Raw genomic sequence first — 18,751 nt, 5'->3', positions numbered from 1 at the left:
GATTATTGTTCAAAAAGGCTAACTTGTAAGAGATTTAGATGCATCAAGTGGGATGGTTTGACATTAAAATAATGTTTTTCCTTTTGTTTGGGTGGTGGAGATGTGCCAAAAACTTTGTTTAATCAAGACAATTGCTTGATTTCCCATTGCAAGTGGATTGGAAGGCAACATGCGGACATTTGGGTAGTAGACATGTGGAGGAAAGAAACTAACTTAATTCTTTTAAATATTAATCTATTGCAAGTAAGATTAATAGACATGTGGTGGAAATGTGAGTTGGCCTCTTTTAATATTATTTCATATGCAAGCTGGTCGTGGATTTTTCTCCACAGGTTCAATGTTCTTAGCAAGTGGGTCTCTCTTAGTTCTCTATATAAAGAAGCAGAGGCAAAATGATTATGGACACTCAACCAATCAATCAAGCAACTCTACTCAAATCATCTCCTTAATTTCCGTGTGAACTTTTACTTTTAGCCAAGCAACATTTACTTTCCTTGTTTTTAGCTCTGCTGCTCACTCGGTAGTATCGATGTCCCTTGTATTTTTATTTACAACCTTCAAAGTCATTTCCCAAACCACCAAAAATTGCCACAAGACTAGAGCAGCTTGCCCGAACCATTGGGAACAAGCTCGAACCTTGTATTTGGCATCCTTATGTACTTATAATGCTTTGTACTTTATATAATTACATTTATGTACAACTCATTCCAGTCATTTAATTTACAAGCAATCTATAATACCAATCATTTACTTTCCTCTATCATTTACACTTCCAGCAAACTTGCCATTTACATATTATTACATTTCTCCACATAAGTGAAATCCTTATCTTTAAGGCAAAGAAAGAACCTTGATTTGAGCCACTCCCACTCAATAACACAATCTCTTGGTTAGAAGTCGTACTCATGCGCAATCTCAAGCATTCAAATCCCGTCTACTAGCTGCATCTAGTAGTGGCACACTCACACCCACCAATTTCTTGTTCGAGTAAATTCATGCCATGCCCGAGAGGCCCATGACGAATTTAGGGGGCGAACAGGAGCAAGTAGAATGCAAAGAAAAATGCACGAGAGAAGTGAGAGATAAGAGAGAATAAATCATCCCAGTTAGTTAAAATGGCAGGACTTCCAAGGTTTTTTGCGTTGAAATCAAACCACAGCAAAAATTGCTTGCGCATCATAAATCAAAACATCGGGCAATATCGTGGGATTGTCCAGTTCTCGGAAGCTGATGTTAACAGCTCACGCGCAAGGTTCGAAGTGGAGAGGGCCGACGGTAACGGTGAACTTGTGCATATTAAATGCGCTACCAACGGCAAATACTTGAGAAGAGGTGACGAATGGGGGCGCTGGATTGTGGCCGCGGGTGAAGAACCAGAGGAAGATCAAGGCCATTGGGCCTGCACTTTGTTTCTAGCCTCAGATTATCCATAAAGACAACAAAGCAGACATCAGTTTACTCCACGTGGCACTGCGGCGTTATGTAAGGTTGTACACTGTAAACCAGGGCGACGCATTGATCGAAGGAGTACTCCCCACGGGCATGGAACGTCTTGCAGAGGGAGCCGCTGCTAACAACTTCAATCAATGCCTCTACGCAGACGAGAGAGGCACCAACCTTGAAAACCGTGTGGTTCAGTTCACAGTCATAGACTTGGATCCACTCGCACTACCTGACACTTTTGTACTGAAATCAAACAGCTGCGACAAATACTTGAGCAACATACTTGATGAAGAAAACCAAAATCATGAGATTGTTCAATTCGCCGGAGAGGATCCTAAGAGGGAGCATTCAATCTTCCAAGTAGAGCAGGCAAACAGTAAGGACTATCAAGAGAATCCTTACGCGCACATCAAATGCTTGTACAACAAGTATTTGAGAAGGATGGACGTAGACAAGCAATTGATCATGGCAGTGGCTGACCGACGAGATAAAAGCACAAAAAGTTGGGGTTGCACGTTGTTCAAGCCTAGCGTGTCGGACAGGCCAGCAAAAACCACAACAACATGCTCTGCTATTTGCACCACGTGCAAAGCGGCCTCTACACAAGGCCATTCGTCGAGAATAGATTCGAATTACGCCTCAGCGACGAAAAACCTGACTCCCATGAAGCGGATGTCTACACAGCCATCCGCAGCCTTCCATGATAATTATTCATCAGTATCATTTGATGTTTGTGGGTAATGTCTTTGAAAACCTTCACGAGACTTCACTCGTCCCATTAGACCGGTCACCTAAGGGTTTAAAGACCTATTCCTTGTGCTACAATATGCATGCGTCGTGTTCCTTGTGAAAGTGATAATATCATTTTATCACTAGTTGCATTCCTGTTTCTTGTTTTTAATTTAACTTCAATTGGTCTGTATTAAAGCAATAATCACACATCCTATGTGTGTGGAAAGGTATTTGTGTACTATTGTTTTTTAATTGTTGTCCAATCAGGTTGTGTCACTTAACATTTTAATTAACAAAAGAATGATGTATTATTCAAACAATACTTTTTTATATCACATATTTGACAACTTTATTTATCTTAAAATTCACTATAAATTCATACGATCTCTTAAAAGTATTTCGAAAAGTACTACGAACTTGTAATCACTTGAACTTTCATCTCATATTCATACCATCAAATTCACTAAAATACTAAGAAAAAATTATGATATTTTTGTATGTTATTGTCACGCCACGAACCCAAGTTCGGTAATAAAAACTCGAACCTGAATCCGAAACGTGAGTTAAAAGCTCAATCAATAAAAGGAAATTGACACGGGTTGAAAAATGAACTCCTCTTATTAAAATAACTCCAAAATCCTTACAGGGTGTACAAAAATAGTAAATTAAAAACTCTTACATCCCTCATCTAACACAACCTCACTTCGTTTATCACCTATCTTGCCAAATAACTCATCTGTAAAATAAAAGGTGAGGGGTGGGCAACAACCACTATCGCTCAGTAAGTAGAATATGTAATATGCCAGTCAAGCGATGCCTTTTTACACACTCTAGAAAATATAATAATAATATCAAAGTTTTAACCACGTAATTTCATATCACATCATCCCTTTACGTGTTCATTACATCCTTCATAAATTGTAACTCACCACGTGACCCCTACTGACCTTTCCGCCCTAATGTCCTCATGTGCAGTTTACATTTATCCCTCGGATTAATGCAACACTAAAGTTCTCATGCTCCATGAACATATCCAAATAATCCACATCACCATATTAATAATTCCAAAAGCATTTCAACAAATCCAACATGCTTGACTTAAAATAGATAGAGATTTATAAATAGATAAAACCCACAATAGGTTGTGGTTTTCATTTATCAGAAAATAAGAATACTTTGAAACACATTACGTAAACCACTCATCTTAATTATCAGAACCTTGGCAAAACAACCCAACTAACAAGATCAACCCATCAAACTCCAACTCTAAACTCTCTTTCTTTCTACATGAACACCAACACTTTGCATGCTCTTCATGTTGCCTTATTTCTAATAAAAAAGGAGCAAAGCTCCTATTTATAGGTTAGGGAAGCCGGCAACAACTTAGTTGCAAATGGATAGTTTTGGCAGTCTCAAATGCAAGGATAAACTGGTGTCCTAAAATCTTTCCACACAGCCACTTTTTGATGAAGACTAAGCAACCTATAGTGCTTATTCATCAAACCTATAATCACACGTGTAAGAAATACAAGTGTCTAAGCACTTAAACATATCCACCCTTGCCACCTCCAAGTTCCATGTTGCACCATTAATTACCAATAAAATTAGCATCAAAACTCTAAATAAATATTTATTTTTAAAATACAGCGTCTCACAGTTATACAGTAAATAATAAACCTAATTAAAATAATAGACCAAATTCTTAGTACGAGTACTAGAAAAACTGCCCTCACTTTGTTGCGTGTTTTGAAACAATAATCCACAACAACTATGAATCATTTCCAGAGAAGATACAAAATTTGGATAACAACACCTAGCATTGAATTGATACTCAAAAGTCAGCAAAAAGACAACACATTCTCAAATACATCAGTCTAGGCAATGCACATTTTACTTCAGTAACCCCACAAAACTACAAATCAACACAGCTATTTGCAAATAATTCAAAAACTAAATAGACAGCTGAACCAACATGGTAATATATGTATTTGGTTTGCATTTACATTCTATTTACTTTACATCAAGAGCCCAAACGGGAAGATTTCAAAAACAAAACGAGTATGATCATTGTGTTCCATTAATTACCTAAAATTCAAAAGTTTACACTCATTAGTACGTTGAAAAAACCTAACTACATTTCATTAAACTAAATTTTTTATAGAATATGAGGAGTACATAATTTGTATTGTTTAAATGGAAATAGAATAACAAACAACATCATTCACTACCCATTTTATTAGGTAGTAATTTCCTCCAACTGCAATTGGTGAGATTGTAGGAAAACTTCGAGTAAAGCCTTCAACTATCCCTAATAGACAAAGTTTACCTGAGCAAATTACGGACAAAGCTAAATATTCAAATGCATTGAAGTGGAAAACAAAGTACAATTCGAGGACGAATTGAATCCTTCAGTGAAACTTTTAAAACTTTGCCTTCTATATATGGATATGCCTCCTAGAAGAAACATTTGATTTGTAGATTGTACTGCATCATCAGTATTATACTTATAGTTTCAAGTAATCAGCCTACTACATGGGGAAGATACATAAAAGAGAAAGTAGAAGAGTAGAAGACAATACTTGAGCATCTAGTAGGAATAGTAACTTTCTAAAGAAGAAAAAAAGTGTTAAACCGTCTTACAAATTCAATCATTAAACGTTATACTATGATCCAAGATAAAGTATATAGTTCATTTACAAACCAAAACAAAGTGCTATCAAAGAAAAATGATTAAGATGTTGAAAATACAAAACTGGATTGGGTAGCCATATCTTTTATTTGGTAATTAAACGAATAATTTAGAGTGATACAAATCCGATTCAAATCTAATTAAGGGAAGGGGGAGGGTTGAACCCGGCAGTGAGATTAATACGAAGGCCTTAACCACTGGGGAAGCGACAAAATATAAGCTTAATCGACAAAATTTAAGCTTAATCAAAAGTTTAATTACCTTTTCATTTTTTATAGTAAGCACAACCTTTTGTCTTCCCTTCTGCAGGCTATCGATGATTCAGTTTCCATCTCTAATGCATGATTTTTCTTTTCCTGTCAAGAAAAAAAGAAGCCAAATTAGTTTTCCAGAAATTAAAGAACCCAAATTTAGTAAAAAAATACCAGAAAAATTAGACCTTTGAGCAGAAGAAAGCAGGGAGGAGCAGCTGAGGAAGACGAACCAATGGGAAGTAAGAATCTAAAATAATTCATAAGTTCCAATAACATTTTTTTCACCAAGTGCTCAACCAAATTTCATTAACCTAAGTGTTAAACAAAATTTTCATCATTCTCTTAATAGTTTTCCTTTGTCTTGTAAGACTTAAACAGTTTTCAGTTCATATTCTCCAACAGCTGGATCTCTGAGGAATGTTCAATCATGTAAAGGCAAGTTCTTCCAATTAAGGCAAAATCCAAGACAACCATAAACTTCCAAAAACTACTGTTTCCTGACACTGACCAAATTAATTAAGAAATCCCTCAAAAACCAATTGTATATAGCGTTTAAGGAAAAAAAATCGATATAACTTCCAAATATTGTTATAGATGTTTGATAAAAGAATTGAAAAGCTTAAATAAAAATAAAACATACATATGCATGCATGTGTATGGTGTAGGAACAAAGAAACAATGATGGCCTTTTAGCTTGGTGGTGACTAATATTTAAGCAGCCCTCTGGTTTTGTAGTCACATTGGTGTGTGAAATGCAGTGAAAATTCATGCATGAAGCGTTCACCTTTTCCCTTCCTGCATGAAAAGATAGATAAATATAAATAACCATTATTCCAGATAAAAGGGAAGATTTAAAACGCATATATTCAAACTATGTAGCTTGAGATGAGAGGAGAATTGAAAGCATCATCAAACGAAAACTGCAGAAAAATCTAACTAAAAGTAAAATAACCTTGGTTAACAGAAGCAGTTTAGCACCCAAATAAAATTGGTAGAACAACGAATATAAGTCAAAATGTGGAGGAAAACAACAAAAGCAATCAAGCAACAAATTATACCAATACTTAAACAAAACCCCACCATCATTAAAATTCAAATTAGGAAAAGGTTAGAGAAAAATGACCTGATCGATTGGGTGCATGGAACTGGTGCAGACGGGGAATTCCGTATAATTTATAAATATTGTACAAATATGAGAAACAAAGATGGTTAGGGACAGATTAAGTCGATTAGAGAAAACAGACATGGTTAGTTGAAAGAGGCAATCTACAAACACAAATTACCAATAAATATTCTCATATCGAAAATTTAGCACCAATTGAAAGAGGAAATCCATACAGAAGTTGAGAAACTCACCATTTATAATAAGCATACACACAGATACCTGAAAAGCACCAAAGGGACGAACACAGATTCTGCAATTAAGCACCAATTGAAGAGCGAATTTAACCGGTTATAGAGAATCACCATTCTTCAACCAATTGCAAATGTCTGCCCTGCTTTTTCTTTATACTCCTTGTTTGGCTCTTTTATACCTTCAATCCACAAACCTTCTTGTATTTAGTAAAACTTAGTAAAACAAATGCTTATAATCGGTTTATTTGGTGGGAAACTTCATATTGAGAAACATAAACAAAAATTTTAAAAGTACCTTATGATATTTTTTTCAAAGACAACCATACAAAGATGAAGATGTGAATCATGTGATGTAATTTTTGTTTGGGGTAATCTCAGTTTACTACTTAGAAGTTTCTTGATTTCAATCTTTCATACATCAAGTTTTTTTCGTCCTAGTCTGGTACCTAAAGTCCTAATTCTGAAACATTTTCATACATCTGTTAAATTTTTCGTCAAAATCTCTGTTAACTGATGATATGGTACTCGTATGAACAATGACAGGATGTCACGTGTCAATATAAGTCCATGTGGATATTAAAAAAATTATAAAAAAAAATTTGTCTTCCCCCTCCCACCACTTCCGCGCACCCTCCTACTCTTCCATTTCCCAAAACCCCACTTCCCTCTGTAGAATCCCCAAAACCCTGCCCAAACCAAAACCGACCTCCAAATTCGTCCTCTTCACCCTCACCTTCTTACTCCATTTCCCAACCCCATCAAATCCTCTGAACCCCAAAACTCCGCCGCAGTGATATGCACGAATTCTCAGATTTCCTAACTCAACCTACAAACAGCAATGGCGATGGCAGAATAGCAAGGAAGGAAGAGCTAGAGAGAGAAAGAAATGTTTTTGTAATATATTTCTTTTCTGAATATAACCGTTACTCATTTTCTTTCACAATTGGCTACATATATTGTTCCCCAAACACTTAAAGCTAGTTGGCATAACTAATCACTTAACAACTTAATTAAAATACTTATTTAATTGCTAAACTATGATTAAGATAATCACAAATATAACATTGCCTCACCTTCAATTAAACTTTGTCCTCAAGGTGTTGTTTTACCACTTGAATTATGGAAATTTTGTAGTGAACTCATCATAATCTTCTCAAGTGGATTCATCAGCATTCTTGTCCTTTTACTGGATGACAGTTGAACCTCAGTTGCATTGTTCTTCTTGTTGACCCTTCTTTATAGCACTGTTGCTGGTTCTTGAGCTTGTAGTCCATCATCAGTCATTAGTGGTAACAGTGGTACATGATTAACATCAGGACCCACATGTTTCTTTAAGCAACTGACAGGGAAGACTGGATGTATCTTAGAAGTCTCAGGTAGCTTTAGCTTGTAGGCCACACTACCAACTTTCTTCAATACTTCAAAGGGGCCACAGAATTTAGGGTGAAGTTTATGGTAGGCATGAGTTGCTAGTGACTGTAACTAGTAGGGAATAACCTTCAAGTAGACCAAATCTCCCACATCAAAAGTTCTGTCACTTCTATGTTTATCAGCATGCACTGTCATTCTGTTTTGAGCAATAATTAAATTGGTTATAAGCATTGTCAACATCTTGTCTTTTGCAATCAATCCTTGTTCAACACTCTCCAATTTAGCAGAACCAAGCTCATAATAGGCAATGTGTGGAGGAGGAAAGCCATAGAAAATTTTGAAATGTGTGAACTTAGAAGTAGTGTGAAATGAAGTGTTATAGCTCCATTTAGCCTAAGGAAGCCACTGGAGCCACTTCTTGGGTTGGCAGCTAGTAAAGCATTTCAAATAGGTTTCTAAATATCAATTAACCACCTCCATCTGCCCATCACTTTGGGGGTGATAACCCGAACTCATGCATAACTTCGATCTTTATAGTCTAAAAAACTCCCTCCTAAGGAAAATGGTATCTCTATCACCCACTATGTTCAGTGGCATGCCATGTAACTTAAAGATGTTTTCCACAAATTCTTGTGCTACCATACTATTAGTGTATGGATGTCCCAAGTGTAACATCCCACATCGCCCAAAGAAATGGATCCTATAAGCTTTATATGTATATTCTCATCTCCATATAGCACGAGGCCTTTTATGAGCTCACTGGCTTCCAGTTCCATGGGAACTCCGAAGTTAAGCGAGTAGCGCGCGAGAGCACTCCTATGATGGGTGACCCACTGGGAAGTTCTCGTGTGAGTTCCCAGAAACAAAACCGTGAAGGCATGGTCAGGGCCCAAAGCAGACAATATTGTGCTACGGTGGTAGAGCGAGCCCAAGATGTGGTGGACCCTGGGCCGGGATGTAACACCAAGGCTATGAAATGCCCATAGTTAGAAAGCCTATCCACCATCACCAAAATCACTGACTTTCCCTTGTATGAAGGCAAACCACTCCTATGATGGGTGACCCACTGGGAAGTTCTCGTGTGAGTTCCCAAAAACAAAACCGTGAAGGCATGGTCAGGGCCCAAAGCAGACAATATCATGCTACGGTGGTGGAGCGAGCCCAAGATGTGGTGGACCTTGGGCCGGGATGTAACACCAAGGCTATGAAATGCCCATACTTAGAAAGCCTATCCACCACTACCAAAATCACTGATTTTCCCTTGTATGAAGGCAAACCACAAATGAAATCCATACTTGTATCTGTCCATGCTTGATGTGGTATTGGAAGAGGCTGCAATAACCCCAGTAGTGATATTGTTTCATAGTTATTTTGTTGATAAGTCATGTATTTAGCCACCCAAGTGTTATGTCTTTTTTCTTCCAAACCCAATAAAAACCTTTTTTCAATCTTTGGTAAGTCTTCAATACCCTTTCATGACCTGCTATAGGGGTGAAGTGATGTTTCTCAAAAACTTTTCTCCTCCAACTGGAATAAACCCCCAAGACAATCTTATGTTTGTATTTCAAGAAGCCGATATCCATGTGATACTTAGAGGCAGTGACAATAGTTCCAGAAGCTTTATCTTGTGCCTCTACTTCTTGCTTCTTTAATCTAACCTAAGGATCTTTGTTCTAAATCTCTCCCGAGGTCATCCAACCAACCGAAATATGGATAAGTGACTGCTAGTAATTCTCTTTTCTCCTCCAAAGGTAGCTCAGAGAGAAGTGTGAACCTGGAACCTGAGAGAGAGCATTTGCCATAATATTTTCCTTGCCATGTCTATATTATACCTCATAATTGAACCCCAACAGTTTGGATACCCATTTTTGTTAGAATGGGGTGTCGATTCTTTAACTCAAGAAATATTTCAGACTGAAATAGCGTTCTTGGAGGTAACTTTGCCACTTTTTAACTACATAAACTATGGTAATTAACTTTCTTTCATATGTTGACGATGCCCAGTCTCGTGGACCTAAAGTTTGGCTGGCAAAAGCAATAGGCCTCCCATGTTGCTGCAAAATTGCTCTAATACCTAAACCAGAAACATCAAACTCAACTATAAAGGGTTCTGCAAAGTTGGGTAAAGCGAGCAATTAGGGTGAAGTTATGGCTTGTTTCAATTGCTGGAAGGCAGCCTCAGTTGCGTATGTCCAAAGGAACCCTTCACTTCCAGTGAGTTTGTATAATGGTTGGCAGATTTTGCCATAGCCAAGTATAAATTTTTTGTAGTAGCCTGTTAAACCCAAAAATCCCCTCAATTCCTTCACATTCTTAGGAGCAGGACACTCAAATATTGCTTGGATTTTTTTGCAGAATCCGCAAAGACTCTCTCACTGGATACTATGTGGCCTTGGTAATCGACTTGGTGTTGCACAAAAGAACACTTTTGTTTCTTGACAAACAGTTGATATTGTTGTAACAATTCCAAAGTTTTTTGCAAATGCACTAGGTGTTTCTCCCAAGACTGACTATAGATCAAAATGTCATCAAAGAACACAAGGATAAACTTTCTTAAGTGAGCCTTAAAGATGTCATTCATGAGGCTTTGAAATGTTGCAGGGGCATTAGTGATAACAAATGGCATAACCAGGAACTCATAATGTCACTCATAAGTTCTAAAAGGTGTTTTCTCAATGTTATTCTTATGCATTCAAATTTGGTGGTAGCCGAACTCGAGATCAAGCTTAGAAAAATATTTAGCTCCATATAAGTCATCCAAAAGATTATCAATCAGTGGAATATGATACTTGTCCTTGATTGTGAGGCTATTCAATTCTCTATCATCCATGCATAACCTTCATGTCCATTCCTTTTTCTTCACCAACAACACTGGGAATGAGAATGAACTGTGACTAGGCCTAATGAACCCTAAACTGAGAAGTTCTTGTATTGCTTTCTCAATTTCATTTTTCTGTACAGAGCCATAATGGTAAGGCCTAATGCTTGGAGGCTTAGTACCCTGGAGAAGTGGGATTTTGTGATCATATGCCCTATGGAGGCAACTGTGAAGGAATATGAAACACTACCTTAAATCTCATTAAAACTGCCTATAACTTTTTCATTTATTGAGCACTTAGTGTGCTAGTATCCCCTGGTTTATACTCTAATGAATACAATAAGACCCCCAAGTTGGAATGATAGAATTCCCTATTAAGCTGCTATAATGACATTTCTTGGATAGCAAGCTGTGGTGGTATATTATGTGACAGTTTAAACTTACCTTTGCCCACTTGAAACTCCATTGGGAACAATTGAAAATCTCAGAGTACCGGACTCATAATAGATAACCATTGCACTTCCAACATCAAGTCACAACTTGCCAAATGCAATGCAAACAAATCAGTGTGACAATGGTATCCTCCTAATTCCAAAGGAATGTGTCTACAATAACCCTGACTTTTGATTTTTCCTCCATCTGCAATCATTACTTCAAATGTTTTGTTTTTTTGTAAAGACCACCCCAACTTCTTAGTGAACCTAGAATCAATGAAGTTGTGGGCAGTACCTATGTCTAAGAGGATTCGCACAGGTTGGTTATTAACATTGCCTAAAACGTTTATAGTTTGCAGGGAGTGTTCAACATTCATGCCATAAAATGCACATTCACTCAGTGTCATTCCTTGCAATTTAGCTTGCACAACGTCGTCATTGTCCTTACACAAGTCCTTATCATCACATGCATCTAACAAAAGCAACTATTTATGCATGCATTTATGCCCTCAGACTTATTTCTCAGTGCAAAACCAACATTCCCCTATATCTTTCTTTCTCTAGACTTCATCAGGAGTAAGCTTATGATATGGTGAATTAGTGGTTCTATGTCTAGGAGGCAGGATGGGCAGTGGAGTGATTTTAGATGCTGGAAGGGTTCTAAGATTGAGGACACGCAACTCATAAAGTTTAGCATCAACCGGAACAACTATAGATATGACATCATGAACAGACACAGCATTCAACAATTTGACATCATAAATCAATTCCCATTTTAAACTTCCAAGGAAGCAACTCTTGAGGAGCACATGACCAACATCTGAAGCACAATTAATAAGCCTACAAAATTCAGTCACATAATCCATAAGAGTACCTGTTTGGCACAATTTGAAGAGTGCCTTAGTACAATCCTCAAACTCAGATAGCCTAAACTTCTTACAAAGTGCACTAGTAAATTCCTCCCAAGAATGAGTAGTAAGGATGCAATTGCTCCATTTGAACCACTGCATCGCTTCATTCTCCAAATAGAAATAGGTTGTAAAGACCTTCTGAGGATCTAGAGTGTTGTAACAAGCAAAGTATTGCTCAGCCTTATAGATCCAAGTAACAATGTCATCGTCATTGGAAAATTGGGGAAAATCCACCCGTTGTTGCCAATGAGGCCTCAGAGCTCTGCCTTCTATGTCAAACTGATCATGACGAGGTGTGCGAGAAGTCTTTAAATCGAAATTGGTGGTGATCAGTGCTGGATTGGAAGATCCGGCACCCCCAGAAAGGATTGTTCGCACCAAAGTTGCTCAAAGAAGAAAGTTAACTTAGCCTCAAAATCAGCGGAGAGTTTAGTCGAGAGCTCAGCATTCGTGGTGGTGATGGAGGATCGAAGGAAATTGGGAAGGTCTGCCAGAGTTTCTTCAACAGTAGTGAGACGAGCATACACGGTGGTTAATCGAGTCGTCAAAGCGCGATAGAGCATATAAGAGGGGAATCGAAGATCAAGAAGGATGATACCAATTGATATACACCAAATCTCATATTTCCTAACTCAACCTGCAAGCAGCAATGGCAATGGCAGAATAGCAATGAAGGATAAGCGAGAGAGAGAGAGAGAGATAGATAGATGTTTTTGTAATATATTTCTTTTCTAAATATAATTGTTACCCATTTTCTTTTACAATTGGCTACATATATTGTTCCCCAAACACTTAAAGCCAGCTGGCATAACTAATCACTTAAATTGAAATAATTATTTAATTGCTAAACTATGATTAAGATAATCACAGATATAACACACAGGCGAAACCGAAGATGGAAGAGCATCACCATCAGCGACGATTCCAGCTCTGACATCAAGAGGGGCAGCTACAAAGAATGGAAGAGTAAGAACAGGAGGATACGGCATCGTTGGTGGGTCCAGGTGTTCGATCTGGACTATCGATCGGTGACTTAGAACACGATTTGTTCAGATCCAATGACATTGATGCCTTAAACCCCGAATGCCTTAAACAACTCTAAATTGGGTCTGATTCTACTGTCTAAATCTGCCAAAAGCAAACCGGACATTTGGTATAGCTTTTTGATGTGGCTCCGAGTCAGCCCGTGAGCTCTAAACATACTCAGTACCGAGTCAAGGTTGTGGGTGGTTATGGGTTCGAGCTGGAGCTTCATGGAAGCAGAAATGGTGGAATCTAGAGACAAACCACATGATTTTTTAAGGTAGCTGTCGAAAGTGGAGGTTGGGAACTGAAGTAGGAGTAGGAAAGCGAGGGTGAAGATGATGCATTTAAAGGTGGGTTTTGGGGGATTTTACAGAGGGAAGTGGGTTTTGGGAAATTGAATATGAGCAAGAAGGTGCGGGGGAAGAGGGAGGGGGATAACAAAAAAAAAATTTATATTTTATTTTAATTTTTTTAAAATTTTTTGAATATCCACGTGGACTTATATTAACACATGTCGTCCTGTCATTGTTCATACGGGTGCCACGTCATCAGTTAACAGAAATTTTGATAGAAAACTTAACAGATGTATGAAAGTGTCCCAAAATTAAGACTTTAGGTACCAGACTGGGACGAAAAAAACTTGATATATGAAAGGTTGAAAATCAAAAAACTTCAAAGTAATAAATTGAGATTATAACCCTTTTTGTTTATGTTAACATGTGGATGTTTCCTTTGTTTTTTCACATACAACCATAAAAAAAAAAATTTAATTTTAAAAAATAAATAAAAACTACTTAAACCTTCTAATTTCCTTTTGTTTTTTCTTTGGGGTGGTTGCTATTGCTTTTACCCTCCATAATTATCTATCCGATAAGTGTCCCACTCATAAGCACGAGAAATGGGAGAGATTTTTCAATGTGATCGGTATACAGGATAGTACACCATATGTCACTATACAAATAGTGGGATATGTGTTCTAAAAAGTTAATAACTTAAAAATGAAATTTCTCATCACTTCTATTAAAACACACAGTGTACTACTTGTGTTCCCGTCACAATTAAAATTTTCTCGAGAAATGGAAGCTAGACTAATGAATTTTTATTCCTGGGCTATCCTACTCAATGTTTAAACATGAGATTTTTTTTTTTTTAATTTTTTCTAAGATATATGTATATATTTGCACTTAATAATATGGCCTAATAACTCACTTCACTGACGAGGATGTGACCTAATTATTATGACATACTAATTGTGTAGCTTAACCCAAATTATGCATTTCTCAGTGTAAATATATCATTGTATTCTTTTAAGCCTCTATTGACAACTTCCCCAAATTTCACTAATAGGAAATAAGAACATTCTATATGTAGAGAGAATTATTGCAAACTGTCCAGACTAAATATGTGATCTAGTTTTAAAAAAGTAATGAGAAATATTGCAGAGTGATGGAGTAGAGAGAGGGTGGCCAAAGGCCACTTGCTATAGTGAGCATTGATGAATGATGAGTGGTAGGCTGCTTTGGCTTTGCATTTCAAATTCATCTGAATTTTTGCTAAAACTTCATTTCTTTACTTTTAAAAAATGAAGTGGCATGCTATCAACTTGCCATTTAATCACATGTTGATATATCATCTCAACAAGTAGCACTTAAAAATCCCCAATTGGACACCACATCCACATCCTCTCTATCCTTCCACCTTCGTGGTTCGTGCTACTACTCCCTCCACCCTCCTCCGCCGGCTGCAGGGCCCGCACGTGCTTTTCACTCCCGCTTACATTAAAAAACGAAGCCCTTTATAAATGAAAGGGTTCTCCTTTCATTTCATTTCATCTCAATACAACTCTCCACTCCGCACTCCACCAACACAACCACCGCAAATCCAAATGGCTCTCATCCGTGAACGCCGCCAGCTAAACCTTCGCCTCCCCCTGCCCGACATCTCCGAGCGCCACCCCCGTTTCTCTCTCCCCCTCCCTCCCACCGCCCCCACCACCGCCGTCACCACCAACACCTCCTCCTGTGCCGCCATCTCCGCTGCTGACCTCGAAAGACTCGAAGTCCTCGGCCATGGAAACGGCGGCACCGTCTACAAGGTCAGCCACAAGCGGACTTCAGCCAACTACGCTTACAAACTCGTCCAAGGTGACTCCGACCCCACTGTCCGCCGTCAGCTCTTCCGCGAGATGGAAATCCTCCGCCGCACAGACTCTCCCTACGTCGTCCACTGCCACGCAATCTTCGAACAGCCCTCCGGTGACATCGGGATTCTCATGGAGTACATGGACTCCGGCACCCTCGAGACCTTGCTTAAATCCAATGGCACCTTCTCCGAGCCAAAACTTGCCTACGTGGCGCGGCAAGTTCTTAACGGCCTCAACTACCTCCACACCCACAAAATCATTCACCGCGACATCAAACCAACAAATCTTCTAGTAAACAGTCACATGGAAGTAAAAATCGCCGACTTCGGCGTGAGCAAGATCATGTGCCGAACGTTGGACGCCTGCAACTCCTACGTCGGAACTTGCGCTTACATGAGCCCGGAGAGATTCGACCCGGATACGTACGGCGGCAATTACAACGGCTACGCCAGTGACATATGGAGTTTGGGGCTGACCCTGATGGAGCTCTACATGGGTCACTTCCCGTTCTTGCCTCCAGGTCAGAGACCAGACTGGGCCACCCTCATGTGCGCCATATGTTTTGGAGAGCCACCGACCTTGCCGGAGGGGGTGTCCGAGGAGTTTCGGAGCTTCATGGAGTGTTGCTTGCAGAAGGAGTCTGGCAAGAGGTGGTCCGCCGCTCAGCTTCTGACCCACCCGTTCGTCTGTAAAGATACCGTGAGGATGTGAAGAATCCGTCGTGGGGAAGTTTAGAAATCTTTACAAGGACGAGCTGGGTAATTAACTTGGGTTATTGTCTGCTAATTGATCAAGGCCTCATACTCCTCTATACTAATATGTTGTCGGTGGATTTTTGGTGGAACTTCAACTTTTTTGAAGATTCAGAATTCGTTTCCTGCTCGTCAAACCTTCCCGTGTCAAATATCCGTGCGAGTGGATCCGGCTGTAATTATTTGTTAGTCGCCGGGTTTGGCATGAATTTTTCGGATACTAGTTACTGTAGGAATTTTATGATCTTTTGTATATACTGGCCGGATTCGGATTCTTTCTTTGTGGATTATGGCGTTAATTAATCTTATCTGTTAATTAAAATATGATTAAGAGAATCATATGAATATCAAATTTCCCTTTGATTCTATTTGTATTCCGGCTATTGAACAACACGAAATTAATTATTAAAATTTCTAACTGACTAAATGTCAAGAGTTCAACCTACACTTGAAGTTGACGAGGGAACCGACTAATAAGTGTAAAGGTAGACATAGAGGATTACATTAATTTCTCTAAACTATGAATAGTTTGATATATTAGTCAATTAAGTAGAGGCTGTACGTAATTGATCAACCCCTACTTCCTAGCTGGTGTTCAAAGACTAGTCAAGTTGCAGGAAGAAAAAATCAATAATCGTATACTTTCTATGACGAAACAAGGAGCTGGATTTTTTTTTTTTTTTTTTTTTTTTTGGTCCAATTAACCAAGATCAGGTCTTCTCCTAAAACAAAGATTATGATCAGATAGCTAGGCTAAACCGTGCAAGAAGTAAAGAAATCATGCTAACACTACAACTCTCAATCCAACAACTAAGATTAGAAGAAAAATGTATTGACTCCAGTTATTCACAAATTCATTGTTAACAGTATCAATCCCACGTCGGCAAAAGAATGAACCTTGTATATGTTTATAAGTAGTTGGTCTATTCTTCATATTGCCAATTGGTTTTATGGTGAAACTTCAACTTGCTTCATACGTGGGGTCTTTTTGAGAGTATCAATCCCTCGTCGGTAAAATAATAGACATTACATATGCTTATAAATAATTAAACTACTTTCCTTATTTCATGTCAACGTGCATAATTAATTATTGTTATTTAAATTAAAAGACGTACAATCATCATAAATTTGTTGTTATCCAATCTTCAAGAATATCTTATAAAGTTGGTTTCTTGCTAGCCCCCACTGGCAAGTGACAAATTTCCAAGTTGTTGAAATAAATAAAAATTGGAATGTCCCATTCATGAGCCAAGCAGATACATATATGACATCGTATGTAAAGATTCGAAGCAATTTCCTGCGTTTTTGTTGAAACGATCCTGGCCGTTTAAAGATTTTTGGGTGGAATCACAGTGCATATAAGGGAAAATCTTGTTAGAGTTTTTTTTTTTTTTTATATAGGGGCAACTTTCTCATATCAAGTGAGACAAACCTTACAGATAAGTGATGACGCAATCTTGATTACCTATACAAGTTTTTCTCTCAATAATGCTGGAGAGACTAAATTTGCACACAAAATTTTGAAAATTAAATGACATAGAAGTTAAAGATTAGTTTATTACTTAAGGGATGATAAACGTGCTCATTTTTATTAATGACACATCATTTATTTTGTAAATTTTATTTACAAATTTAGTCTGATATTAGCCTTTTCTCTCGAGCCAGATGATTGGCCGTCAAATCCGGTGATGAAAACAAATTTGGTGCAAGCTCATGGCACGAAAGTTGGGTGCTTCTTGACAGCTTCGATCGATCCTGAAAAATACAAGACATGATGAGTCAGCAAAATATACATGTCAAAATCAAAGCTTTGCCCAATATCATGCATGAACCACAACGCTCCATGTCTCACGATTCACTCCCCAACTTTGATCATCCTTGAGGGGTCGTCAATCTCAATCATGGGGTCCTTCAAATGTCACCGTCCAAATAGTTAACTAGGTTTGATAAATTGTTAAGTACGTTTTATTTTCAAATTTTAAAATCGGAAATCTAACGTAAATCAAAAAGTGAAGAAATCAAAGATCTTAGAAATAGGGAAATGAAAGAAAACCGGATCAACTAGCCGCAATATACTTAGTTAATTAATTTGATTCCTGATACATAGGAATTTGATTATGGATTTGAAGGAAAAGTACTCGCATTATTTGGTTTTCGTACGTGTTAGTAAATACAAAAGAAATTTAATTAAAAGTGAAAAGATTTTCACATCATATTCTTATGAAGTATAAACATAGGAAACTCAAAAGTTAAAATGATTCTGATTTTTATATCTCTGTGTATGTAAACATGCTCTAAATGAGATGTTATGCAACAACAAAACTATATATTACAGTTAATTAAACACTTAAATTGCTAATGGAGAATGATTAATTTGTGCACTCTTCTTATTTTCACTCAGACATAGCTTAAAGAGAAAATGTAAGGAAAAAAAAAAAGGAAATTAAACAATAATTTCATTCATGCTTTCTACAGCAAGGCGTAGCACATAGGCATAGAAAAGTCTACATTTGTATTCGATAACCGAATGAGTATAGTCCAAATGGAAACCTAGCCCATAAAACTATGCTAACAGTCCATAGGAATTGGAACGCGCTCGTCTAGAGTACACAGTCATGGAGAATTAGAGGATAGAATGAAGTAAAGAAGTGCATACAAAATCGAAAGAGAATGCGAAAATCACACCCTGTCATCTTTAGGTCATGCTTAGAAGTTAGAAGCATCACAATTTTCACGCAACAAACTAATCAAATGGCAAGTAATAGTTCGAAGAAATTACTATTCTGGAGAAGAAATGTGAGCGTCGAGTTCCTACATTCGGC

At 37.8% G+C, this 18,751-nt stretch overlaps 1 protein-coding gene and 1 long non-coding RNA gene across 2 annotated transcripts; one reads left to right on the top strand and one right to left on the bottom strand.

Moving 5' to 3' along the window:
* Window positions 1-3,496: 3,496 nt before the first annotated feature.
* LOC125479629 lies at window positions 3,497-11,206 on the bottom strand. Its single transcript, XR_007260137.1, has 4 exons — window positions 11,108-11,206; window positions 7,548-8,041; window positions 5,759-6,653; window positions 3,497-5,220 (listed from the first exon to the last, which is right to left on the bottom strand). It is a non-coding gene; the product is annotated as an uncharacterized LOC125479629 (long non-coding RNA).
* Window positions 11,207-14,569: 3,363 nt separating this feature from the next.
* On the top strand, window positions 14,570-16,297 carry LOC103946907 (mitogen-activated protein kinase kinase 9-like). Its single transcript, XM_048589079.1, has one exon. It carries the CDS (start codon window positions 14,836-14,838, stop codon window positions 15,886-15,888), a length of 1,053 nt encoding a protein of 350 aa, XP_048445036.1. The 5' UTR covers window positions 14,570-14,835; the 3' UTR covers window positions 15,889-16,297.
* The last annotated feature ends 2,454 nt before the right edge of the window (window positions 16,298-18,751 follow it).

Source organism: the organism of the source record quoted next, unplaced genomic scaffold, assembly GCF_019419815.1.
Source record: "Pyrus x bretschneideri cultivar Hongxiangsu unplaced genomic scaffold, Pyrus_bretschneideri_v1 Contig3, whole genome shotgun sequence".
Classification (NCBI taxonomy): domain Eukaryota; kingdom Viridiplantae; phylum Streptophyta; class Magnoliopsida; order Rosales; family Rosaceae; genus Pyrus; species Pyrus x bretschneideri.
This window is presented reverse-complemented; position numbering and strand designations above follow the sequence as displayed.